Source organism: Orcinus orca, chromosome 17 (genome assembly GCF_937001465.1).
Source record: "Orcinus orca chromosome 17, mOrcOrc1.1, whole genome shotgun sequence".
In the NCBI taxonomy this organism is placed as follows: Eukaryota; Metazoa; Chordata; class Mammalia; order Artiodactyla; family Delphinidae; genus Orcinus; species Orcinus orca.
Window position 1 is genome coordinate 11719112 of NC_064575.1, and position 27835 is coordinate 11746946.

The 27835-nt window shown below is 44.0% G+C and overlaps 2 protein-coding genes across 4 annotated transcripts in view; one reads left to right on the top strand and one right to left on the bottom strand.

Annotated features, from left to right (window-relative positions):
* The window catches only part of LOC125961652 (ATP-dependent RNA helicase DDX3X-like), a 491072-nt gene that overhangs the window by 153216 nt on the left and 310021 nt on the right, over positions 1 to 27835 (bottom strand). The gene's annotated exons all lie outside the window — the stretch shown is intronic.
* The window catches only part of TRIM55 (tripartite motif containing 55), a 42589-nt gene that overhangs the window by 1147 nt on the left and 13607 nt on the right, over positions 1 to 27835 (top strand). The window contains exons 3-10 of one of the 3 annotated variants that reach the window (XM_049700445.1): positions 6517 to 6682; positions 8648 to 8743; positions 19966 to 20199; positions 20550 to 20572; positions 20676 to 20800; positions 22044 to 22255; positions 23594 to 23881; positions 25219 to 25306. In XM_049700445.1, the coding sequence (XP_049556402.1) occupies positions 6517 to 6682; positions 8648 to 8743; positions 19966 to 20199; positions 20550 to 20572; positions 20676 to 20800; positions 22044 to 22255; positions 23594 to 23881; positions 25219 to 25306 (1232 nt within the window). The remainder of the gene's footprint in view (positions 1 to 6516; positions 6683 to 8647; positions 8744 to 19965; positions 20200 to 20549; positions 20573 to 20675; positions 20801 to 22043; positions 22256 to 23593; positions 23882 to 25218; positions 25307 to 27835) is intronic. The other 2 variants (XM_004274965.3, XM_012534887.3) reach the window with 2 other exon arrangements.

Here is a 27835-nt window from a genome sequence, read left to right on the forward strand (position 1 = left end):
GCTTGTTTACCAATCAGGGGCTAATTGTTTTATAGGAAAATGTTTTTCCAAGTCAGTCCTTCCCAATGGGAGTGAGAGTTGCTCTTGGGAGGAGAGAAGGAAGCTGGGGCCCATGCTTTTGTATCAATTTCAGAATGAAGTAACTCATTAACACTAATCCAGTCCAGATGGTGATATTGAAAGAGGCATAATGCTGCCCTACCCCCAGCCTTGTATTACATCCCTTGTAGACGTTTCTGCACTACACAGCTTCTTTATAGCTCCAGATTCTACACAGCAGAAAAACTAGAGTGCAAAACTCTACAGAAAATGAACAGAAATGGCATCTCCCCACATCGGCCTGTTCTTAGTTCAGACAGTCTCATGTAAACATTATCTAGAGGATAATAATAAAAACAAAATCCTCTGACATAGTTAGTCATGGTAGTGACTCTGGGAAGTAGCAAAGCAAGGTAGACTCCTGGGATTTAGCAACTTAGAGTTTAGAGACAGGGGAGGAAAAAAAAGGATGGAGCTCAGGTTATGTTTCCCTATTCTCTAGGTTATTCTTCCTGAATACTGTTGGCACGCACCTGCTGATTGACACGCAGCATATACATCAGTCATTTTTTAGTTTTTTGAAAAGGGCTTCTTATTCATCCAATCACACTGGCTACAGAGTTCCTTTCCTAGAGACAACACAGGGGGAGTTCATTCCTAGAAGTGCTGGTGTCGAGGAGCCCTTTTTCAACTGTACACAAGGCAGTCAAGTCCATAGCGCTTGACAGCAATACTGAGACCATCTAGAAATGATCTCACTGTGCTTCCTAGTAGGAGACACGGATTCACGGGACATCTGCAGGGCTCGAAGAGCCTTGTGCTCTTAGAAGGAAAGCTGTTCTATAAATCGAACATATAATTATCACAATTGCTATGGCTATTCATTTCTGCTTAAGAGTCAAAACTAAATTAGATAGGGCCAGGATATAGATGGCACTGGGAAGAAGAATTGCTGATGACATATTGCAGAGATACAGAGTGGGCCATTTCCCTCGCTTCCAAAATCTCTTGAGAAGAAGGAAAGTACCGCTGCTGTAATTAAGATCTGATCTCATTTTATTTCATTATTTTAAGATGCAAATAGATACACTGTCTCTTAAAAAAGTTAACCAGCCGATTAATAACTAACTAATTACTAAGGCTGTTTATATAACAACTGATTCAGTGCCTGCGACAGTGCCTCGCACAGAGCAGTTGCCCCGTAAGTACCAGATGTTTAAGCAACACCATAAATCTTCTTACACGTTCTATTTATTGCCATAATTTTCTGTTTTGCTACTTGCCACAGTGAGAGCTTGAATGATGTGAACTAATAACAATAATTGTTATGTAATCCCGAGAAGAGGAGATGTTAAAATCTGTAGCGTAACACTACATGACACATCCTGGCTTTAAAGTCTATGCAATGCATCCGCCACAACTAGTGCCTAGGTGAACAGATTAAAAGCAATGAACCAATCTCTAACAATGAAGCTCACAGCTGAGTAGCCTACTGGTGTTTTTGTGATTATCAAATTCTTCTTATGCTGCGGTTTCTTGAACCTGAGACTTGCCTTTGGGACATTTTTAATTGGTAGCAAAACCACAAATTGTACAGAGAGCTCGGGCACGTGTTTGGACATAAACCCAGTGGTTCCCTGAGGGCTGGCAGATTTACCAGTCCAGAATCCTAAGCCTCAGGGTATGTGAGGTGACTCTGGAATAACTTTGAAATACAGAGATGAACCCTGGCCCACATTAAGGTGGAAGCAGAAAGGGCAGGGGCTGGTCAACTCTGGCCTCCCGCAGAATGGCTAGAGATTGTAGGTCTCAGTAAAACCTGGCCTTCTTATCTAGAATTCTGCCTGGTGCTGAGCTAGCCAGAGCTTGCGGGGGGGGGGGGGGGGCGATGCGAGAAGGAACTAATTTCACTAATATTAATAATGAACATAACGGGACTTCCCTGGTGGTCCAGTGGCTAGGGCTCCGCGCTTCCACTGCAGGGGTCACGGGTTCAATCTCTGGTCGGGGAGCTAAGATTCCACATGTCCCACGGCCAAAAAAAAGAACATAATAATAACTTTAAAATACAGCAAGTCAAACCAATATGTGTTGAATATGCGTTAGCCACTGTTCAGGGTGTTATACACATGAATCGTGTAATTCTTTAATTCTCACGAGTATTTTAAATATTTTATTCAAAGTAATTCCTATGCATATGCATAATTTTAAACATTCCAATCACACTACAAGGCCTCGAAAGAGAGCTGCATTCCCTGCCCTACTCCCTCTTTGCCCCCAAGTCTCACTCCCCAGAGTCAGCCACGTTTAATTCTTTCAGCTGTTCTTCTGCCACTTATCACCCAGTGATGTGTGTATGCGACTAGCAGGCTCCTATTCTTGGGTTTTTCAGTTTTAGACATTATCTATTGACTTCACTGTAGGCAATTAGGGCTGAGCCCCCGCGCGGTTGGCTTTACCTTCTACTTTTCTTCTACTCTCCCCTGGGTTGAAGCCCTTGTTTCCTGGATCCTTTGTCGTCCTCTTTGTTGGTTTACTCTACTGTTTTTGTGGAGCACATCCTCAAGTAATCCCCTAAAGTGTGCAAAAAGTCCTCCTCTTTCCAGTCCCCCCCCCCCCAGCCCTGCACTCCTGGGTGCCTGGCCTCTGCAGTCCCAGGGCCTTTGCAGGGGGAGCCTGTAAAGCTTGAGCAGCTTGTCCTGTGCGCCTTTACCCTGCAGGCTCCCAGCAGAACCAAGATGCATTTCAAACAGGTCACGTCCCTTCGTCCAGCTGTTCCCAACATTTGGTTGCATCTCTCCTCTGCTGTTATCTTGCTCATTTTTTGTCCTTATTGATTTATACCTTTTTATTCCCTTACTCTCATTTTAGTGGGATTTCAGCAGGAAACAAATAAATAAATGTGTTCATTTTGTCATATTTAATTAGAAGACTCCTAGTCCAGTTTTCAGATATGAGTAAAAGCTGAACCTGAAAGAGTTGAAGGAACTCGCCTAAGGCCATACGGCCACCACTTGGAGAAACTGAGTTGGGATTAAACTTTGAGATCAGTTTGACTGTAAAAGTACTGCCTGAACATGGAAGCAACCTAAGTGTGCATCAACAGATGAAGGGATAAAGATGTGGCACATATATACAATGGACTATTACTCAGCCATAAAAAGGAACAAAATTGAGTTATTTGGAGTGAGGTGGATGGACCTAGAGTCTGTCATACAGAGTGAAGTAAGTCAGAAAGAGAAAAACAAATACCGTATGCTAACACATATATATGGAATCTAAAAAAAAAAAAGGCTCTGAAGAACCTAGGGGCAGGACAGGAATAAAGATGCAGACGTAGAGAATGGACTTGAGGACACGGGGAGGGGGAAGGGTAAGCTGAGACGAAGTGAGAGAGTGGCACTGATATATATACACTACCAAATGTAAAATAGATGGCTAGTGGGAAGCAGCCGCATAGCACAGGGAGATCAGCTCAGTGCTTTGTGACCACCTAGAGGGGTGGGATAGGGAGGGTGGGAGGGAGGGAGACACAAGAGGGAGGGGATATGGGGATATTTGTATACGTATAGCTGATTCACTTTGTTATACAGCAGCAACTAACACAACAATGTAAAGCAATGAGACTCCAATAAAGATGTTTAAAAAAACCCAAAGTACTGCCTGAAATGCATCATCAGCACCAGATGCCCATCCTTCAGGAAACCTGAAGATGGTCCCCGAAACCCCAGAGAGCAGAGGGAACAGGCTACAGACTCCCTGAGACTAGCCTGCACGGAACGCCTGGGGGCCACAGCCAGCATTTGGTACTGAGACCCGAACCACAGCTGAGAGCTCGGACACCCTCACCTCATGAAGTCGCCTTTGCGTCTTTATTCTGCATGCCACATTTGTCCCAAGTGTGTTATGTGGTGTAAGGTGTCTGAAGGTTTTCATTCTACACCCATTTGTAAGTGGGGGATGCCTCTCGGCCTGTGTTGCCACCTGAACAACAACAACCTAATAAGGAATATTGCAGGCAGTCCTTGGTCTGTATTGCATCATGAAAAAGTAATCACAATCAACAACTAAATGAAGAGCCCATGGCTGTTTCCACATTTTTCAGTATTGCATCCCCTGCAAATATCTGAGCTCTACAATATCGTCCCTGGTCAGAGCTGCTAACATCAGAGCAGCACGTGGGATGCAGGCTACCCTCGGGAAATGCCTGGGGGAGAGGGGCTGCAGTAGCATCAGCTGTGCCATCTCCCAGTTAATGTGCTCTGGACACTTACTTGACATGTATTACGAGGTGGAGGTACAGGGGAGGGAAGGTTTTAGAGGTAGAGAAGCCTTTGAATCACCACTCCTAGTCTCTAGATAACCGCTGGAGGCCTTTGTCATTTATAAGTGGAGTCTTCAGGATGTTGTCTGGTCTTTTCCTTTGCCACTCAGGAGAGCCAAGTGACTAAGCTTTCCCCATAGTTCACACGCCTTCTCCAGATGAGCGATTTTATGTTAGAGCACAGGGAACACTGTCCACGAATCTGGCAAATTCCCTTTTACTTCTCATTCATTCAACAAATATGTACTGAGCACCTACTCTGTGCAAGGCACTGTTCTTGGCACTGGGAACCCAGCAAAAAAGGAGACAGACCATGGCCCCTGCCCTCATAGAGCTCACATTCCAGTGGAGGAAATAGACCATAATATATATAATGGAATATTATTCAGCCATACAAAAGAATGAAATATTGCCATTTGCAGCAACATGGATGGACCTAGAGAATATCATACTTAGTGAAGTAAGTCAGACAGAGAAAGACAAATATTATATGATATCACTTATATGTGGAATCTAAAATATAATACAAATGAATCTATATACAAAACGTAAAAAGACTCACAACAGACATAGAAAAATTTATGGTTACTAAAGGGGAAAGGGAAGGGGGAGAGGGATAAATTAGGAGTATGGGATTAAACAAACTACTATATTAAAAAAATAGATAAGCTACAAGGATTTCCTGCATAGAGCAGGGAATTATATTCAATATCTTGTAAAAACCTATAATGGAAAATAATCTGGAAATATATATATGTATAACTGAATCACTTTGCTGTACACCTGAAACTAACACAATATTGTAAGTCAACTATACTTCAATAAAATAAAAATTCAGTTCCAAATCTGAGATGCTTCTAAATAATCATATGTTTGGGAAAATGAGGAAAGATTTTGGATTTGTATTTAAATTTTCCAAACAATTCTGAAAACTATTAACAGCCTCAGTCTTTGAATAGAACATATCAAAATTCCAGATTTCGTATAAGTAGGCTAAAACCACCCTTCCCCCCATGATCTCCAGAGGGAGCCTATAGTATCACAAGGTGACATAATTTTGATCTTGACGTATTCTAACACCTAAACCACGATGATGGTTAGGGAAATATACCAGGTCCTACCACGTGACGTGAACCTGGGCTCTCCAGGTGATTTCGCAGCTAAGAGGTTATCCTTAAGCAACAATAATTTGTCACTACCTCTCTCATGCTTCTTCATTGCTTAGACATGGTGGTACCCCTGAAGTGCAAATCTCACTAGCACATACAAACCCAATGCTCCATTATGACCTGGGCAGCTTTGAGAAGTTTTGGTTGGTTTGGTTTGGGAAAACTGAAACTTGCGGATTATCTGTGAGATTTGGACTTCCGGGGTACCACCATGTCCCAGAACAACATTTTGCACTTTTCTTATTGCCTAAAGTATTCAGTGTAATTGCTCACACTCACTGAGCACATACTACCCACTCTTAACCACTGCTGAGTCCGCAGGAAGTCACGTACATTTAATTTTCTGGGCTAACGGCAGGAGGAGACCCAAACAAATCCAAAAAGCACTTACACACAACTACTTCCAACCAGCGCCGAGATGGATAATCAGAGATTTGGGTTCCCCCAGCCCACCTCCACGCTCACTCCTTTTGCCGGGGCCAGAGGCTGCAGCGGTGGGGCAAATGGGCCTCCCCAAAGCTGGTGCAAACTTGACATTTTGTTTATCGGCAACCTGCCCCTCTTTACCCGTAATTGGAAAGTCTCTCTTGAGAGACTTGTGAGCATGTAGAGATGGTGCTGAAGCAGCTCCTAAGAAAGAATCCGGCGCTCGGCTTTCAGGAATTGCACTAGCCCGTTTTTAAACCTTGAAATCGGCCAATGGGGGGAATATTCATACCAGAGAAATTGGCAAATGCTACAGGTCACAGTCTCCATGTTCCTACCCCCAGCCTGGTTGGAAATTTGTCAGGACACTGCTGATAAACCCGTAGAGAATTTGGAGGGCTCTGAGCACATGAAAGGGGCTCTGGAAGTCTGCTGGGGTAGGGTTGCTGGGGGTACAGGGTCTTGCCGGGTAGGATGCAATGCTGATCACCCCGTTGGGCCACCCGGCTCAGCTCTGCCGCAACCGGAGCTAACACTTATCCACGTATCTCCTCCCAGGCCAGAAAAGAAGTCCGACCAGCCCTTGTGTGAGGAGCACGAAGATGAGCGCATCAACATCTACTGTCTGAACTGCGAAGTGCCCACCTGCTCTCTGTGCAAGGTCTTCGGGGCGCACAAGGACTGCCAGGTGGCTCCCCTCACTCACGTGTTCCAGAGGCAGAAGGTAACAGAGGCCTTTCCGCCCCTCCTCCGAAGCCCCTTCCAAGTGCCTGCGTCATTGACTCGCTGCCCCCCAAGGAGAGATGCCCAGTGCACAGGGCCAGAGGGCCCTGAGGCTGGGAGGGCGCGGAGCATAGAGCCGGAAGGGATGCTGCGCACCCTCCACGTGCTTAATGCCCTGCAGGCTGGTGGGGAAGGTGGGGGAGGGAAGAGATGCAGAGAGTCAGGAAGGGGTCCGGAGGGGAAGGGTCGCTGTGTTTGCGCCCGTTGGAGGTTGCTGAAGATGTGCATTGTTATGGGACTCGGTCCGAGCTCAAGCTGCTCAAACGTTATTTGAGGTTCAGACTATAGGTAATAAAAGGATAACTTTTTACTCCACTCAGAACATTTTCCTTCATTCACCAACCAAAGATTCCTTTGGCCTTCCTCAAGGCCTTTTCTCGCGCACTCCTAGTTGGTAGAATTACAATGAATGACATTGCGTTACACGTTCCCTTGGCCTGGCCCTCCAGCCTGGGTTAAACTGGCCTCCTAGCCTCTCAACCTAGGCCAGCACTGAGGGCACCATCCATGCCCTCACCCCAGGGCCTCAGACCCCTCATTCTGACCAAATACAGGGTGTCCCAGCTTATCACTCACCTGCCAATCCGGTTTCACCCACAGGCAAGTAGAAGCTTATCCATTTGACGTAAATAAACCGTGGGGCTGTGTGCTCAGAGAGCTGCAACCAAGTCTTGGCATCTAGAATTTGAGAAGCTCCACATCTCAGCTTCTTTCTGTAAGAATCAGAGGTTCCACATTTGGTCAGTGTTTTACACCAAATACAGTACAGAGTTGGAATTAAATTTGGAAACCAAACTTTGGGCAACACCAGTTGCAACCAGTGAGTACTAACTGCTAAAGAAGCAGGATTTAGCAAGATACCCATAACATTTATTTATTTTTCAATCCACTTAAGACTTATCCCCCGTTTCCCTTTTACCTGCCCCCCCGCCAAGTCATACGTGTTAGAACTGCATGGTACCTGTGTCACACCATTCCCCTCAGAGCCCTGAGGCCCATGCGGGATGGACAGAGGCAGGCTGGCAGAGCTTCCATCCCGCTCCGGTTTGGCCAAAGCAGACTTTTTACCTATTGGGATTATTTATTAGCTTCCATTTGAAGAAAGCGTTCTGCAGCTTTAAAATGTTTTACAACCACTCTTCTCACTTTACATGTGAGACAATGAAGGTCCAAATTGATTACATGTTTGGCCCAACATCATAGAGAAGTTGAAGGCCGAGTTGGACCGAGCACGTAGGTTTCCTGAGTCCCACTCATTCAGTGTTTCTTGTGCTCCAGAGGCCAGCCTTGCGAGGGGGGTAAGTAAGAACAACGGAATTGCTTCGGGGTCCAAAGAGTCCTGAGAGGAATTTCAAGTTGAAATTTTTTTCCTGGAAACAGCTGAACGTTACAGTTCTAAGTTTGTAATGACTTAGTCTAGAATATGAGTATTTGTTTGCATCTAGCGTGTAGAGGATGCGTAATAGGTATACGTTGAATAAATGAATATTTCTCTAGTAAAACTGATCCTGAGCTGCACTAGACAAATAATTCATTTTGGGCCCCTGATGTCACATTTTGGTCTTCATTCAATAAACAATGCTTAGAATTCTTTACCCTGAATGTGCTATTCTCTATGGCCTATAATTCGGTGTTCTTAATGTTTTTAGCAGGGTCACGGTCTCTGTTAAGAATTTGATGAAAACTATGAAACTTCTTCCCAGACAAATGCATTTATACACACATCCATTCAGAATTTTATTTACAAGATCAGGAGGTTCTCAGGCCTCCCAGCCTCACTGTTCCTCCTTTGGGGGTTCCATGGACCCTAAATTAAGAACCCATGAGGACACTACTAAGATGAACTCACAGTCAGTGCTGACTAGAAAGCCCCTAAAATCTTGCACCCCTCTTTTCTCTCCATTAGTCTGAGCTCAGCGACGGCATTGCTGTCCTTGTGGGAAGCAATGATCGGGTCCAGGGAGTGATCAGCCAGCTGGAGGACACCTGCAAAACGATCGAGGTGAGTCAGGTGGCCTCAAGGGAGTGTAAACCGTGCCTGAACCCCTGGGGTTTTGTGGCTTCCTCAACGCCACCCTAGAAATCCCCATTCCAACATTTCAGTCTTTCCATATAGGATGACCTCCGTCCTGATGTGTCTCTAAAATATTTACCTCCTGGCACAGAAAAGAGAAGTGACCACATGAGGCAACAAGGCAGATCTTACCACATTTATCAAGGTGGTCGTTACAGGTGTTCTTTCTCGGGCAACCCGTTTTGAAAGATTAGCTACAAGAAAAATCAGTTTCCAGTAGTGACAATGAGTGTTTTCCACCATCATAGCACAGTTTCTTTGTGGAAATCTAAACGGTCTTAAGAAATGCTAGTTGGTGCTTTAGAAAGTCATGTGCAGATTCGAGCTGCATATCTAAGCTCTAACAGTGGAGTTGCTGCCTGCCTGCAGGGAGAGAGGGGGTCAGTATCTGGGAGCTCACTGAGGCCAGAGTCCCAGCTCCTTCATCTCCGCTGGCCCTCTGTCTGGCCCAGTGCCCGGCACATAATAAACACTCAATTAAAAACTTGATGAACAAATGGCTCACACTTAGGTTTGGCATGTCAGAAATATTGGGAATCCACTTTTTCTCAAGATCAAATATAAACTGTATAAATGCTGAAGCCAAAGGGGTTTTGCCACGTGGCAGATGTCTTTCCAAGAATTGAAGGTCCACAGGTTAGTTCAGCCCTGCTGCATGGGGGCAGGTGCAAGCCACCTGGGTTTGAGTCCAGGTCTTTGGCTGTTTAACCTGGAGCAGTTTATTACTACTCCCTGCTCTAAGCTTTGGGGTTGTGCTTTAGTTGGACCTCAGAAGCCTGTACTGCTCAGTTAATGGCATGTTGTCTTTATTGCTGTGGACACGGCCCCTCTTGTTATCTATTTATGTCCTTTTATCCCCATTTCCCACTCCTTTTCTCTGTAAATAACTACTCTAACATGTTTAGTGTTCCATTTACCTGTATTCCTACAAAACGTGTGTTGTTTTATATGCATGTCTTTTAATTTTATAGATGGTATTTTGTTGTTCTTCTCATTCTGCTTCTTACTTTTTTTAAACTAAACGTTATGTTTTAAGATCCATTCACAAGTACATTCATTCCTTCAGTTTTCTCCTGGAAAAACAGGGCAAAGTACCCGTTTTATAGAGTTAACCGTGAGGAGTTAAGTAAGCATAAACACAGTGCTTAGCCTAGCGCCTGGCATATGGTGAGTGCCTGATAAATGCTCCATTTTATCGCTTGAAAGGCAAATTCTATCAAAAGCCAAAGGCCAGTTCCTAGATGATGACTTCAAGATGTTGGCCAAAATCATCTCCTTTTAGATTCACACATCATTAAAGTCAGTCTCCTCTCTTCCCCATACTCACATTCCTGAAAAGATTCATGATGGATCTGGAATCCATTTATAGAAGGACAGTTTTCTCTTGAAGAGATCGAAGAGATTCTGAAATGGACAATATAAACTTTTTTTCTTTTTACGTATTCACAGTAAAGGCCAAATACAACTTAATCATTAGGCCATGAATCAGCACTCAGTGTGGTACCACACTGAGTCTCGAGTGTATAAATAGGAATGTGTTGCTTGTGGACAAGTGAGGTCATCTCTATGCTGGTCTCTGCTCGCACCTTCATCAGAGTCCTCTGTCAGGGGAACAGGCTTTCTGTCGGGGACGTTGAGGCTGGAGAACACAAACGACAAAAGTCCTGTGCAGCACGCTGGGCCTTGAGCAAATGCAAAGGGCTCTGCTCCATTTAGGCAGCACCGGAGGACACAGAGGGCGAGGAGAGACTTGACAACAGGTTTTCTTCCTGGAGGCCTGTCAGGGGCACAGTGGGAAGCAGCTGTTTGTTCTTTCATTGAGAACAAGACAAGAAGGAACAGGTTTGAAGTTAAGCCCGCAGAAGGGATTAACTGTAGATATCAGAAAGAACTTCCTGAGAGTGAAGGTCAGGATTACAACCCCTATTGTTACTGATAAAAACATTGGTCCAATGTACACATTTTTACCAGTATTTTCACAGTTCCCCAGAGGAAGCTGTGTAATTTTCCCCCAGGAGGCTTCAAGATGAGTCAGCAAATTGTCAGGAGGAGTCCATCCCCTTTACGCATTTCATTCACCCCTGGGATTTTAACTTAAGGAAATAAGATGAAGACGTGGTATATAAACAGGACAGAATGTCTGTATTCATAGGGGGAAAACATGCCAGAAACCAAAAGTGTAAGAGCAGGGAATAGTGGGATGACAGGTGATTTTCAAGGCCTTCCTTATATATGCCTGTATTTCACATTTTTCTAAAGGAAGCCTGAGATTTGTAAAATAACCAATAAAAGAAAGGATACATGAATGAATAGGGCTCAGATAAGCACAGTTCTTTCAGATCAGTTTAAGTGGCTCACCTGGAAACATAGGGATTGGCTCAGAGCCCCCCCCCCCCCCCCCCCCCGGCCGAGGTCTCTGATTTTATGATTCCTACTTGATGCAAACACCCTCCATTTGAAGAGGCCCTGAGGACAGAGACACAGCTATAAATGGCCCCATCGTGCACCTGGAATCGCTTATGTGGCCTCCCTCAGAGTCAGGGTCCTATCAGCAGGCCAAGCACCAGGGCAGGGCAGTGAAGCGCACTGAGGTCTACCTTGCCAAGCAGGTGAATTCTGTACCAGGGGTCAGGGTCACAGAGCTCCTGTGTCTCCTGTCCTGCCTGGGGTGGTTGTTTCCCTTTGTGGCTCTGCTCATCACCTGCCTGGAAACATTTTCCGAGAAGCCATCGGCGGCTCCCAGCCAGGGGGTGGGGAGCTGTTTTTGAAGAATTCTCTTTTCTGATTGGTGAAGAGCTCCATAGGGACAGGAAATGGAGCAGCCCCTGGGGTGGGCACTATCCTTCCCTAATTACATGGCCTCCCACTCGGGGCCCTGACACCTGCCCTTGCAAATGTCTAATTTTGTCCCTAATCATGTAATGTCTTGCAGGGCTGGCCTGGGCAGGCAGCCGGCCCGGGATCAGCCCTGCAGAGCCGCTGAGCTTGGGATAAATCACGCTGGGGACTCCTTGTGATCCTTTAAACACAATGTGTGCAGTTGATGTGAGTTTGCATTGATGATGAGAGTGGCTTTGAGACGGATCGCAGTCACAAAAGGGAATTTGAACTGAGCTGGGGAGGAGTGGCATTCCCTCTTTGCTGTGGGCCGATGGGGGATGGAGGAACCTGCAGTCTTCTTAGCCCTCCTGACCGAGGTGGCTCAGCCTGAAACGTTCTCAGAGCTTGTGATTGCAGGTTGTTGGAGGGCCTTCTGGGCTGTTCTAGACGAGCCCAGCAAGATCTAAAGCTACACTTGCCTCTCCAGGCCTGGAGCTGTTCTGGGATGGGTTGGGACAGAGTAGGGGGACTGCTGGTCGGGGGTGGAGAATTGCACTGCCTCGGGAGCTCTCTGCTTCCAGAAAAACGTGCTTGACTTTCATTCCTCATCCCTAGAAAACGTAACCTCCCTCTTGTAGTCTTTCCAAATGGCGCTTATCCTAGGTCACTGGAAACCCAAGAGAGAAGGCTAATCACACTAGCCGTCCCGAGGCAGATCGGCCTAGAAATAATGTTGTTCTGCGTGGACGTCCGTCTAGGGGAAACAGCTGAAGCTGAATCATAACTATTTGATCTTGAGCATTTCCAGTATCTGAAAAACGGCACCTTTAATAAAACCCTCCAATGATTTTGCAATGACAACAAATCCATTATATTTCCAAATCAATGATTTTAACCAAACAGCTTTGAGACATTGTCCATGCAGTTACAAATATGAAGTATGACTAGAGTAAGAATCATTCTAAAAAGCATGCCAGAATTATGACATATGCTTCAGAGTTTGAATTTCGGCTCTGCCACTTAATGATATGACCTTGGTCAAGTTACTTCCTCTCCCCGTCCCTCAACTCCCTCAGTGGTACAGGGGGGTTAATAAACCTTCACAGTGCTGCGGTGATGACTAAGAGGCACATGCTGGGGGCTCTGTAAGTGTCACCTTGTGTTGCTGTCACTCTCAGCTTGGAAAGAGTACACGTAATCTAATGATGCTAATAATTGTTTGAACCACTGGAGCATCTGGAGCATCTTTTAAATGGTGTCGGAATAAGACCTCAAGGTCTTGGTCAATTATGATGGCCGGGTGAAGCAACTCCCTGCAGTGGGAAAGATCGAAAATGAGTAGAAGCAAATATTAGCTCTATTCTTTGAGGCTTTGTGATAACTCGAGATACTGGCAACAAAGGGAGGCTGAGCCCCTTCCAGGAAACATGCTGATTATCCAACAGCAGACGGGAGTGAATGAAACAGCTGCTCGGCTTGCCTTGGTCTGGTCTCATGCTTTCGCTGCACCATGGGGCTCAAGTCAGCGCAGGCTCACCTGACCCTCAGCCTTCAGAGGATTTCTCAAGGATATTCTAAATGATCTGGACTAGTCCAGAGAACCCCTAATACCAAGAAACCCAGGAATAAGAATTGAAATGCCATAAGTTATAACACAGTTATTCTTCTAACACGAAGTGGGTGGTAATGCAACTTGGTGGAAAAGAGCATAAGTTTGGGAGTCCTGAGACCCATGGCCATTGAATAGAGTTCTTCCACTAAGCCCTGCACAGAGACACTGAGTGGATGGGGGAGGGGCTGAACTCCAGTCTGTGTGCCTTGAGGGATGATATTTTTCTAATTTGTCTGCCCCTTTTCTAGGGCAGCCTGTCAGAGACCTGGGTTCTCACCCTAGTCTGCGCTCATGGGGCTTCTGTCATGTGCTCGTGATTGGAATTGGGCTTTACCAATGAAGGGCTGGACTTGAATTCCTCAGGAGAATCTTCCTACCTTAATATAGTTCTTTCTTTAATATTATTAATCTACTGTCTGATTTTGGGGGGGGGGGAGGGGTGTTGAGGGGAAAGGGAAGGAAACCCTGTTTGGTTTAATGAAGGGAATTTTGAAGTACCATATGTCAAATGAAGCTGAGTGGGCCCTTCCAGACCCAGAGCTGCTGTTTTGAACAAGGGTGTCTCAAAAGTTGAGGAATGTGGTGTAGATATGAATGGGCCGAGTAGAGCCACAGTTGCTCACTGACAAGTGATGGGACTCAGAGCTTATCTTCAGCTCTATTTTGGTCACAGAGCTATGCTCCTTACATGGTAAGAGCAGTGGTCACAATTGTCTTAGGTTTCCTGTGGTGGCCTTGGCACATTCCAAACCTGGGACTGACATTGCTGGGCTAGGATGTGTAATTCACATCTCAGTGCTGTGATGACCACTCTGAAACTTGCCATGGGTGGAAAAAGGCATTTTACATATATAAACAGGCACTTTATAGTCTAAAGGCTCCAAATAACTCCACATTTACCTGAAGTTGTAGAGCCTTGAAACTGGAGAGTGGGAAGGGACCTTAGCAATCATCCAATCCCATCCCTTCTTGTACACATTAAAAAAAAAACTGTCCTGAGTTAAATGTCTTCCCTGAAGTTGCCTAGCTATTTTTTGCTGTTTTCTTTTGAGTGTTGAAAGAAGAAGAGGTTTGGAGTATCCACTTAAATACCTATATCTTGGGAACAGAACAAAGTAGGAACTTGTGAGTGAGGGCTGACTATTCCTAAATACAATTCATATATCATTCATTCATCCAATCGTTCAAACATATATGCAGAATATGCCATATTCTGCACATGTAATGCTGGGAAATAGATAAAGATGAGATAAACAGAAAATGTTCCTTCCCTTAAGAAGGTTTTATTCCAGTAGAGGAGTTAGACAATAAGGCAAACAAATAACAAGATTGTTTTCAAAGAGTAATAAGTGCCTGGGGAAAGGGTGAACCACTGAAAATCTAATGATAAAACCTCATAACGGTGCTTTGCTTGGCAGGCTATCTACTCTTTAGTATATGATCATCTATTGCTGATTTTTTTCCATGAAAACTTCTCTTTGCAGTCATGTATCTTATTTTTTCTTATTGCCACTAAAATATAAGGATGGCTAAAAATTAGAATCTGTCAATTTTAACATTTCTATAAAGGCAACATCTAAACAATGTTTTTAAGGTAAATATTGAAGGTTATCTACTCACTTCTAAGGAAACAACCAAATGACTACTCAATGTTTTTCTTTTCATCCAGATATTATGGCATTGGTTAGAAACAAATATTCTACCTGTCATCATTTTACCATTTCAATGTGGGCAAACTAGTCTTCCTTTTATAAAATCACCCCTTTTTGGTATATTGCCTCCATACTGGGTTCTCCCTAGAGATGGGATGGATTTTATTTCCATTAAAGTATTACAGACAAGTTTAATTTGTTCTTCTACATAAATAAATATAAACATAACTGTCTTGGCAGCCCCAGGAGGAAGGTCATGTTGCAGTCAGAGGCTCTGCATCACAGTATAGTTGGAGGCCAACACGACTGCATTTATGATGGAAGTTACTTCAATTGCTAAACACACTCATGCAGAAACACGTGTGCACATACACACACACACACATCCAACACCATGTCCCACATAGAGGGGACATAGGAACTACAGGCATCAAAAGGAATAAAATGGACAATGTTTGAAAAAATAAACTTGAAAGTTCAGAATGTATAGATGTTGATTCAATTAGTATACAGAGAAATGGGGGGAGGTACACAGCCTGGAACTGGGCTTAAAGATACATGCCTTTTTACTCAAATAAATGAAAGGTATGATAAAAGCAAGGAGAAATCTTTGAGGTGAGGAAGTTTTTGTGCAGAAGAGATAAACATGGTTGCTATCATGCTTTTGCAGGCAACAATCATCCTTTAAAGTGTACTCTCTGAAGAGGTTTTGATGATGCAGAGGTCCACGTTTTTTCCATTCCATTTTTATGTTGCTAGAAAGACTCTGTTAAAAGCATTTCAGGTCCACACTTACAAAGGCACAGTAGGTACTGATATCAGAGTAATCAGTCACTGTCAGTAGCAAGTTGGCCTCTGAGAGTGTGTTTTTTTGTTTTTGTTTTTTTCTTATAGCATATACACCTGTTCCCTAATTACCTCAGAGGACAAGTTGATAAACTGAGCTGTTTGAAATTCACTGACTTTCACCGCAATTCTGAAGGTCTCCTAGCCTAGAAAGATTGAAGGGTGACCATGTTAGTATCTTGTGTATTGCTTCTACCTCAAAGAGTATGCGTGAAAAATAGAAGAATTTCAATTTCATGGAGTATTTCTATTTTTTCATTCTAATCTGACATTAGGTTAACCTGAACATCTTAAGTGAATTTCTAAAAGTTTGAAAGTACCAAAGTACCAATTTCATAATTCCAGAAAAGGAGCATGCATTTTTCCTCTTTTAGAAACAGAGTTGTCCAACTCTTACATATTTTGCATAGAATTATATTAAAGGCAAGTTCAGCAAGAGAAAAAACACAAGTGTTTTTTTCTGTTAGAAATTAGAAAATACGATCATTTTTCTACCATCCCCCTGAACACTGGGAAAGTATGGCCAGCTCTGAGATCTTATAATGCCTGATACACAGTAAGCACTTAGTGAATTTTGCTGAAAGAATTATAATGAATATATTTCTGAAACAATTTGAGGATTCTTGCCTTTAAAAGCCTACTTTCAGCATGGTAGATTTGTTAAAAGGTATATATTCAGTACATAAGCAGGTCACACATTTTTTTTTCCAAGTTACTTTAGAGTATATCACAACTGTGTGGTGGGAGTGGCAACGACCCAGGAGTTCAGAGACCTTGGCTCTATACCAGGCACCAACAGTAAATGGCTTGAGAAAGTGACTTAACGCTGCCGAGTTTCAGTCTCCACACAGGTGAAATGGTTAGTTTGGAGGTTACTTCTGGTAGTCCGTGCAGCTTGAAAATTCTACAGTTGAATGGCTCAAATTAAGGAAAATTGAATCTAAATTTAACAAACACTGACATAGTACCTACTATGTGCCAGGTAATATTATAAGTGCTTTACACACCATGTAGTCATGTAATAATAATTAAGCATATACTACGCATGGGGTAGTATTTCCTACACTGTAAAGTATAAGCAAATGACAGTTGCTATTAAAAGGACAGTAATTTTATTAAACTTCAATATAGTACAAATCATTAAAAAAGAGTAGAAATAAAATAATACTTGGAATTCAAAATAATATAAGAATAAAGTAGTTTTCCTGTTTAAACCACTAAGTAAATTTTAGATGGCTGAAATAAGTGATCTAATTTTTATTTGACTTAAGAGAATACACTAGCTGTGACACTTGACTTCACATCGCTCTCACTGCAAATCATTGGCTTTCATAGGCTTGAATGGTCACACATATTAAATCATATAGAAGAAAACTTTTATGAAACAAAGATATTCTACCAATAATACATCTTAATATAGTATTCATTATAAATGTTTCAAGTGCACAATTTGTTTTAGAAAAATAAGCTAGAAACCAGTGTATGATCACAGAAAACAGCAGAGTTTCTGGACATCAAAGGCATATTTGAGAAATGCGGTGGGCACATGGTTGCCTGTAAGCTTAGAACAGTAAGTACTACAATGGAAGAAGTTTTGATTGGGAAGATACTAACAGGCTACAGTTCCTAGGCCTCATAATGGTCCAAATCTCAAGCTAAATGGCTAAAAAATGGATGGAAATTTGGCAAGTCCAGCAATTTCCATGTCTGGACATGCTGCGTGGGCCCTTGTCCTATTACTTTGACAACTGCCGAGACCACAAGCATTTTCATCACCTCCCTGTACTTCCTCTGCTCTTACTCATCCTTTATGGCCAAACTCGGGCACCACTTCCTCTAAGAAGTGTTTTCTGAGGCAACCCCTCCCTGCTCCCCTCAAATGGTCCCCGCCCACACAGAGGGTTGATTAAGGCCCCACCTCTATGCTTCTGTAAAACCTGGTATGAATCTCTAACATAGTTTGATTTTTCAGGCTACTAGGTCGTATTACTATTACTACTGGCCCATAGTCTTTCCCATTAAGTAAACTGTGAGCTCCTTGAGAACAAGAACTATGTTTAATTCATTGTTGGATCACCAGAGCCCTGGATAGTGGTTGACACAAATGTCCCACTTAAGAACTGTTTGTTAAATGAATGAAAGGATGGGTGGATGACAGCAATAGCTATTATTCACTAATAAAATAATTTGAACCATTGGCTCTCCTTTGTGCATTATAATTATAATTGGTTGGAAACTGTGATGAGAATTGACTGCGTCCAAAGGAGGCAATAGGGTGAGGGATGTATTTCTTGCACATTTGAGGAGTATCTTCATAATCAACAATTTGGTTTGGGTCATCCTCCCCTGCTTACTCTGAGAATAGTAGATAAATTGTGGGAAGATAAAACATCATTAAAAAAAATCTATTCAATGGAGATTTACTGACCATCTACTAGCCAAAGTGGTATGTGTCCTAGGCAGACCCAGATTCTATCCTCAAGGAGACCATAGTTTAGATATTTAAGAAAGGAAGAAAGTGACACATGACATCAAAGACACCAATGTTTACTAAAATGAAAAAACATGTAATAAGGGTCATACAAAGGTCAGAGATGTCAGGGCTTCCCTGGAGGCGCAGTGGTTGAGAGTCCACCTGCCGATGCAGGGAACGCGGGTTCATGCCCTGATCCGGGAAGATCCCGCATGCCGCGGAGCGGCTGGGCCCGTGAGCCATGGCCGCTGGGCCTGCGCGTCCGGAGCCTGTGCTCCGCAACGGGAGAGGCCACAGCAGTGAGAGGCCCGCGTACCACAAAAAACAAACAAACAAACAAACAGGTCGGAGATGTCAGAGATAAATGGCTGGATTCACAAGAAGCCCCTACCAGGCAGGAGACCTAGGTTGGATCATTATGGCTCAAAACCTGCTCTAAGTTGTAAAGGTCTTGGACCCAGAGATGGTCGGGTCCAAGGAAATTGGCCTACACACACACACACACACCAAGCTTACTGGAACTTGGAAAACCAAAAGGCCAATGACAAGGCCAACTGTAAAGTTAATTAGGGCTTAAACATGGATTCAGAGTAAAGGGAGCTGGAAGGAATGGGAGATGCTTCAGCCACACAATGCAAGTGCAGAAGCCTGACCTCACATGCAAACCTTCTCTCCAGGAATCAAAGACTAGATCCAGTATTTCCCTCTCCTGGACAGTACTGGATACATAGAGGACCTGGTGGCTACAGGTATATGCCATACATAGTAACCATTATAGGATTTCAGAGGATTAAAAGATGCATTCAGTCATAGAGATTCTTTATGGAAGAAGCGGTATGTCAACAGTGTCTTTTAAGATTGCTTAGAGTTTGCAACTGTGAATTGGGGAAAAACATTCTAAACGGAGGGGAGAGCACGAGCAAAGAAAGCGAGTGGTTCATTTTTTGCCGGACACAGGATATGTGATGGAGGATAGTAGAATATTATGAAGGAAAGGTGGAAACAGGTCATGGACAGGCTTGAAAGCTAGTTATGAAGTTAAATGTGATTCTTTGAGCAGTGGGGAGTCATAGTAAAGAAGAAGCACTGTACGCCAGGAAAACGAATTTGGCTACAGTGTGTGAGCTGACTTGAAGGAGGGAACCCCAGATACAGAGGCCATTGGGGAGCTCCAGAATCGACATCCTTCAGCTCCAGGACTGAAACTAGGACAACAGCAATGTAGATGGAGCAGAGAGAGTCTGAAGGGTACTAATCAGGAAGTACCATGGTTTTTTCCAAATACACACATATACTCATTCCAAAGAAAATATATAATTTAAAACCAAATCTGTCCTAATTTCTGTGAAATTCTCCACTTGTAAAGAACAGAAGACTGAAAAATCATCCAGGGAATTCCCCGGTGGTTCAGTGGTTAGGACTCGGCGCTTTCACTGCCGTGGCCGGGGTTCAATCCCTGGTTGGGGAACTAAGATCCCACAAACCATGTGATGCGGCCCAAAAAACAAAAAATCATCCATCTATTTAGCCAATTTGATTGATTTGGGATGGTCTAAGTATCAAATATGATAAAAATGGGATTTTCAACACATCAGCACAGTGGGTATGTATACCTAAGGGACAGGCTAAGGGAAAAGAAAAAATATCCTACGCAAGTAAATTTTCTTTTCTCCCGAAATGTCCAGGTGATTTCTCCAGATAGACACTCTTTTGAACACTTTCTAACATTAGCTAACCCAACTAACAGGAATGCTGCAGAAAACAGAAACAGGAACTTTGTGAGAAGTTTGATTACCTGTATGGCATCTTGGAGGAGAGGAAGAACGAAATGACCCAAGTCATCACCCGAACCCAAGAGGAGAAGCTGGAACATGTCCGTGCTCTCATCAAAAAGTACTCTGACCATTTGGAGAACGTGTCAAAGTTGGTTGAGTCAGGAATACAGTTCATGGACGAGCCGGAAATGGCAGTGTTTCTGCAGGTAAGTACCCCTTTGGCCCCTGAGGAAGCAAACCAAGACGGTGGGGAGATGATCCTGAAAAGCTGTCATCACATGTTCGCTATTTTCTGTACATCTCATTTTGATCTATCTTCTCAACCAAAATATATGTGCTTATATCTCCATCTGTTTAAACTATTTCATAAGCATATATTTAAGGGACCATGGCATTGCTTAAATATGAAAGGGTTCTGGTATAAAACAGCAGTTCTTTACAGCACTTAGAAACTAAGCTATGAGATGTTCAGAGTCAGCAAAGGAAAGAATTAAATCTCAACACCGTCTTTGATGAAATGAATTTAAGTAGGCTTGTCTTTCGTTTGCTTCCACAGAATGCCAAAACCCTGTTACAAAAGTAAGTAGTTTTCATTTCATGAAAAAAAGTATACTTTTCATTTTTACCCAAGGCTATCAAACTTTACACAGTGACAGAAAGTGGCAACTTGTCTTTGTTGCAGAATTTCTGAAGCATCGAAGGCATTTCAGATGGAGAAAATAGAACATGGTTATGAGAACATGAACCACTTTGCAGTCAACCTCAGTAGAGAAGAAAAAGTAATACGCGAAATTGATTTTTACAGAGGTTTGTTATTCTTGTGACCATTTGGCCAAAATTGCAGGTGTGTGAAAGCGTCACATGGGTTCAGTGGGAGGAAAGGGGGATTCAGGATCATCTCCTCAATGGACGTCGACAACTTTACAAGGATCATAATCCAGCGTGAAGCTCGATTTCATGACAGAATCATATAGTTTGTTGACGGTGTTTATTTAGCTTTGCATATCACAGTGCTTATTATAATTCTGGCATTAGGTATTTAACTCTGGGTTGTCAAATATTTAATAATCGATGGTGATGGTAATATCTCAACTTCAACCCTACACAAGGTGCGAGCCATAATGATAATAATGTGAAGTGTCATCAGGTGCAAGGTTAAGGATGAGATATAAATAAAACATAGTAGACACTTGGATTAGACATTGTAGCACTTTCAGTTAAACTCTAGAGGGCAAGAAAAGCAATGGGTCACAGAGTAAGTCACACCTGGAAATAAAACTGAGGCTATGTGATCAGATGCACTCAATGAGTTCTAAACACATCCCTATCATTTGGCCTAGAAATGCCACGCTTGGAAATTGATCCTGATGAAAGAGTTGAAAAGAGGAGCCCATTTAGATGATGAGATTCCTTGGCTCGACCACTATAATGCCACAAACTTGTATCAGTGCCCACAGATAGAACTTTAGAAGCAAATCTTCAGGATGAATCTTTTAAAAAAAATCCTTAATATCGTCTCTCATTAATATCGCCTGAGGAAATACTAAGATCAGTTGGTTAAGAAAAGAGTCGTGGCGTTAACTGTGGCAAAAGTCAGCATTCACTGAACAAAAAATGTGATAAATTAAACAGGGCCGGTGTTTTCTGACATAGGGAAGAGAGTTGTGTTTCCATTTAATTTGACAGAGATAAATAAGTGACAGTCCCAGCCCTCCGGGAGCTTGCGAATGTGACAGAGCATGATAAAAATGGGGACAGCCTCCGGGGGTCAGGTGGATGGTGCACGGTGGTGAGGACAGGGCTCTGTACTGGCGAGGGGAACAAGGAGGATGGTGATGATTGGAACCTTTCTCACATTTGTCCACATTTAATTAGAAGCGCGAGCCCCCGCCCCCGCCCCCGCCCGTGGCGTACTCGGGCTACAGTTAAATGTCTGATGGACAGGATTTCCCCAGCCCTGACCTTAATCTGAGCTATAAATAGTGGTCAGTAGTGTTTTTCGTGGCCGCAGTGGTAATCATAACGATATGAAAATGCATTGCCTTACCAGAAGATGAAGATGAAGAAGGAGGAGAAGAAGGGGAGGGAGAGGGAGAAGAGGTAGTAGAAGTGGAAGAGGCGGAAAATGTTCGAACAGAGTCATCAGGAGGAGATGAAACCCCAGAGAAAGGTCTGGAGTCCCGTCCGCCCACCTCAGAGCTCCAGGCTGCCCCAGAGCCTCCCCCAGCCCTGCCACCCGCCGCGGATGCCCCGGTGACACAGGTAACCGTTCCTGAGCTCCTTCTTACAGGCCACGCATGCGTGCTTCCTTGCTGAACAGCCTGAACAATTTATTCTACCTCAAGGAAAGGAAACTCTATGCCAGACACTAGTATGTGGAAGACAAAAGATTTCAGGGCAGTCGCAGTGTCAGGGAGAAAGTGCTCTAGGTGATTCAGCAGGTTCTCTGTGGTTATAACTGGTTGGCAAGACTTAGTTTCACATGATTTTCTCACCAATGACACCCTCAAAGCTGAGGCACTCTTTGGAAATTGTGTGTGTGCGTGTAACATGGTAGTTCACAGAGAGCTGATATCATGAGGATTGAGTACAGATGTAGGATATAGGTTGAGAAATAAAAATGGTTATACTTTCGGAACTTTGAATTTTCTGTAGGTAATAAAGGAACTAAACAGAGAACCCGTGCTAGTTTATGTCCCTGTTGCTTACCCTGAAACAGAACTATAGCTTTTGTTCCATGAGCAAATAGATGAAGCTTAGTTTTCTGTGTATTTGTCATTTGATGAGATTATGTGTTGACAGAATTGTTTTTAAAAATTTCTTAGGAAATTAGCTCATCCCAGATACTGTACTTGATTGACTGACGTTATGTTTCTAAGATGTCACTGTTTGGTGTTCAAGCCTCTGTACTGACTGCATGACACCTTTAGCAGACAGATCCCAACCTGTTGAGTTTGTAGACAATGAAGATGCATTAAAAAGAAAAACAAGTCCTGGTTTCAAAGTGGATCGGAATTATCTATAGCAGTAAAACCTCAGAGAGGGAACTCAGAGATGGAATTATATCCTATGCTCTCTGTCTCCATAGGAAACTGGGCTAAAATACTATTTATAGTTCCTAGAATCTTGAAATTCTGGGTATACCAATTGCACGGAAATCGAAAGTGGTATGGTAACTAAATGAGAGTTGGGTTTGATCAATTTTTGGTTTTAGAAAAGAGGTTTTGGGGGCCCACATATAACATAAAAATAAATGAATGCCTGTCAATAATTTGCCCTTTCTCCCATATCTGATATTCTATCAGCAACCTTTGTTTCAGGCTTCTGCTCTCTGCCTGCCCAGGCCACCAACTATATTGAAAGACAAGCCCAGAAAAGAAGAGGGGGCACGTGCAGATGCCGAGACAGAGGGCCGCTAGCTGCATTCTTGCCTTTAGTGCTTGCGGAGGGTGGGGTGAGCTGAAACCTGCACTAGATCGGGCACTGCGCAGAGACCTATGAGTTTTCAAACCGCAAGGGAACTAAAATCAACTGCCTTTTTTTTTCTTCTTCTTCTTCTTTTTTTTTTTTTTTACTTTTGAATGTATCTGTCCTATGAAGGGGGAGGTTGTACCCACTGGCTCTCAGCAGACCACAGAGTCTGAAACTCCAGTCCCTGCAGCAACGGACACTGCGGATCCCTTGTTTTACCCTAGTTGGTATAAAGGCCAAACGCGGAAAACCACCACAAACCCACCTTCCACCCCAGGGAGCGAAGGTCTGGGGCACGTAGGGCCTTCAGGTTCTGAGGATCCGAATGTGCGGAAGGCAGAAGGGGCAGAAGCCGCAGCCAGTGAGAGGGCAGCAGTGAGTGGTAAGGAAACTAGCTCACCTGCGGCTACTTCTCAGGTTAGTGTCGATGCTCTGGTGTCTGAATGCTCCCCCCCGTGCCGCCCCGGGGTCCAGCCGGGATGACAGCAAGAAGGAAGGGCTTCCAAAGGGGCAGAGAGAACCCAGGGCCTTGGGAAAAACAGAAACAACTCATCCCCGGCTCCCCCCGCCGCGTGTTGGCTTGTTTCTCTAAGCCTTACATGAAACACAAGAAACACAAATTTGACTTCACTCTGCTCCTGCGTGGCGACCTCACACCTGGCTTCCCAGGGGAGGGATGCAAGCGAGCCCGGCCCTTAGGCCTGCAGGTGAAAGTGGCTCGTCTGCAGTGACTGGCTGGGGTCCCTAGCTCCCCTCTGCAAAGGCCACCTGACCTTGCTCGGCCTTTTCTGCATCCTCCTTGAGCTTCCAAAGACTAATCACCTGCTTTTGTGTCGTTCCCAACAACCCCCAAGGAACACGTTTCAATTGAGTTCTGTGTCCACTCTGGAAAAAATAACCTGATTCACGGGTTCTGGGAGTGTGCCAGTGACAGCTGGGCAAAGTTAGTGTTGGCTTAATTAAACTGGGGCTTCCTAAGCATGTGCTCCTGGGAGAAGAAAAGCACAGGTTTTCTTCCTTTGGAATTTTTTAAAGGGTCATTAAATACCTCTTGTTTTCTTTTTATAATGCAAGTTTGAAGTCCACGTCTTCTCCCTAACGCTGGGTTAGATGTTTGCATGGCTCAAAGATTCCATAGAAGAAATCTTGCACAGTTTCTTCACACAGAAGAATGTTCATGGTTACTCCATACCCATGAGTATTCTTACGTGACGTGTGCGTGTGAGTGTTGCCCAGACACGGGGCTGGCAGAGAAATATGCTCGCGTTCTGTGCTCCTGGGTCATCAGGTGATTACGAACAACAAATAGCTTTTTTTTTCAGAAATCATAAAATTAGTCTCTTGACTATCTGCTCCAGTGAACCTCGATTTCCATGAGGTAACAATTGGAAATGATTTTTGGAAAATTCACAGATGAACATGCTTTTGTGCCATGTATTTATTTTCACAGATGAAAAATGACAAAACTAAACGTTTGGTGTAAGGAAACCTTTTGTGGTTGTTTTTAGGTTTAAAAAAATGGAATAGAAACTTTTCTAGAAAATTGATGGGAACTTTATTTCTAGAAAGTTTATGGGATTCCTTACATATTTAGTGGAAGTTGAGTCAGGAGGAGCTGTTTTCTGAAAACAGTAATACGATAATAACCCGAAACAGGAGAACGCCCCAAATGAAAATGAAAAATCTATCTAAATGATGTTGAAAAATATTATTTGTGATAATCTCAGTGAAGCTGTCTTCTTGTTCTCTCGCAGGAGTTAGCAACCTGCCTAGCACTCTTGGCTTTTCTTGTACTTCGCTACATCTGGCGTCAGATTCAGTGCTTGATTTTTACTCTAATGGGTAGGAAATATTTTCTTTTCCCTTGACTAACCTCTCGTGTAGCTCTTCCATACGTGTTCCTCTTCCGTAGGCCCAGGGATGGATTTCTCCCCGACTCTGAGGCTCAGCCACCTAGAAAGAACCAAGTTCTTAGACAGCACTCGTGGCCCTGAGGCACCTCCCTGAGGAGAGTCACTCCATCATCTAATCCTGCATGGAGGGGGATCCCGACTCAGAACAGAGACTCCGTGGGCAATTATTCAGTAATCCAGTGGGAGGGGACCCTCCAGAATAGCCATTAGGGGAGGCCAGTTTCAAAAGATGTCCGTAATGCTGTGAGGACTCACTGCTCTCCAGGTAGATCGAGGACCAGCAAAGGCCTGATTCAGGAATACGCAGGGTTTCCATCGATTATGTAGCAGCATTTCCTCTGCCTCACCAGACAGGTGCCCAGGAGGTGGCCAGGTAACTGCATTGATGGGCAGGTGGGCCAGGCGACTTCTAGTTCTTTCTGAACCCTCCGACTCTACAGTGTCTCTCCTGGGAGAGGGGAGCCCTGAGAGAAGGGTGCCACGGGGACAGCAACATCAGGGACATTTCAGCCAGGTGAGATCTGAGTGCATAAGGAGCCAGAGGCCAACGTTCATCTACTGGCCGTAAAGAATCAGAACCAAAGAAGAGTCATAAAGCCAGCAAACAGCACATTATTTTTGATACACGTTCTCATGGTCAAGGCTTTTCTTGATTTTACTGTTAGAAGGTTTGCTTAGGGACTGACATCCTTCTCCTTTCGCAGCCTTTTGAAAATTATCAGCTTTAATGAATCGTATTTAAAGATTCAAACCCCATGTGCTTTTGAGTAAATGACCTTGCTGGACCCGAGACCCAGCTCCCGTGCCTGTAGCTCAGAAGTGATTCGGGGTGACTAGTGCCGAAACGACTCAGCTATTTCTGGCTTGCTGACTTTTCCCTGGTTGACATTGACTCCTCTGGAAGCTCCAATCATAGCTCCTTTCTGCCTCATTAGCTGTCTGCTCAGCAATGGCAGTCGGCTCTCCATGGGTCCCTGTCATGTCTATAACTGTGTGTGAGTAGGACCCGCCCCAGTGTCTAATAGTCAGCCAGAAACCTGCGTACCCTAGAATGTTCTGAGTGTCCTTATCGTACGCTCAGATGTGTAACTCCTCCTCCTGTCATTATTTGTGGTGAAAAGCAGGGGAGGAAGTATTGGCCATGGACTCAGTGGGGCAAATGGGGAGAGAGCAAACTCCATGCATCATTGGAATATCCTGAATAACTGGATCTGAATAATTGTCTGAAGAGTTCAGTTGACATTCTGAGAATTCAGGTTTGGGGCTTTGTCGCCACATATCTGTGTAATGCTTCTCTGAGGCTGCAGGGGGAGAGTCACGCTTCTTGTCTGCCATCCACTGAGCCCATGTCATGGATGCTGTGTCATTCACATGCCTGTCATGAGGCTGAGGGAGGTGGGGCGGGGTGGATAGGGTGAACTGACCTTCTTATTTCAAAGAACCTTGCTTGTGTCATTCCTGGTGTTTGAGAAAGGGCCTTTCACGTAGCGAAGGAAACCTATTCATGATGCAGGACCACTCTTTGATCCCTGCCTCAAAGAGGGTATGGACAGATGGACAGAGGTCAAATTCCCCACCTCTGTGAAGGTTTCGCAGGTTTGATTCACCTTCACTACCTCAGAGCCCAGCTCACTAGATTAATATTTGTCCAACGCAGTGTTAGCTTGTTAGAACTTCACACTTCGTCATTAGTCTTTCTGTGAACATGTAGGATGTGACACAAAAGTTCTTGATTCACTGGTAGCCTTACCTCTCTTAACCATACGGTCCCCTGTCAGGAAACAAGGTTGCCTTAGAATTTCAGAAGCATCTAAGGGTCTGGCGGATCTGTAAACTCACTTCAGCCCCATCCGTGGAACTGCACACCTTTTAAGAAGGCAAATGTTTCCAGGTGCTTTCCTCATGGCCATTCGCACAGCCTGCCCTTGCTTTTGCTGCCTGTGATTTCTGATGCTGTGTTAACTCTACTTTATCACATACCTTCTCTCTTCACCTAATTACGTAGGCAGATTATGCGTCAGAAATTGGCCATGGCAAAAAAACAGACGTTGACTCTGCACTGGTAGTGAACCGGGATCCTGCTTTTTGTTTGAGAAGAGGTACATGTTGCCTTCCCCACCTTCATTCTCAAAGAAAAACTAATTTCTCAACAAGGTTTGGATTCAGCCCTATATCACACTGTGCAAAGCCCATATACATGAACTGTTTTTGGTTGTTGTTTTTTTTTGGCCGCACTGCAAGGTGTGTGAGATCTTAGTTCCCCCAGTCAGGAGACTAGGAATCGAACCCGTGCCCCCTGCAGTGGAAGTGTGGAGTCTTAACCACTGGACCACCAGGGAAATCCCATGAACTGGTCTTTAGCTGCAAAATGGCCCTCTAAGTTCCCACCCTTCTAGACCAGGGCTGCTGTATGCTCAGTCAATGCAAAGAGAGTTTGATCTACTTCATGTATTAATTT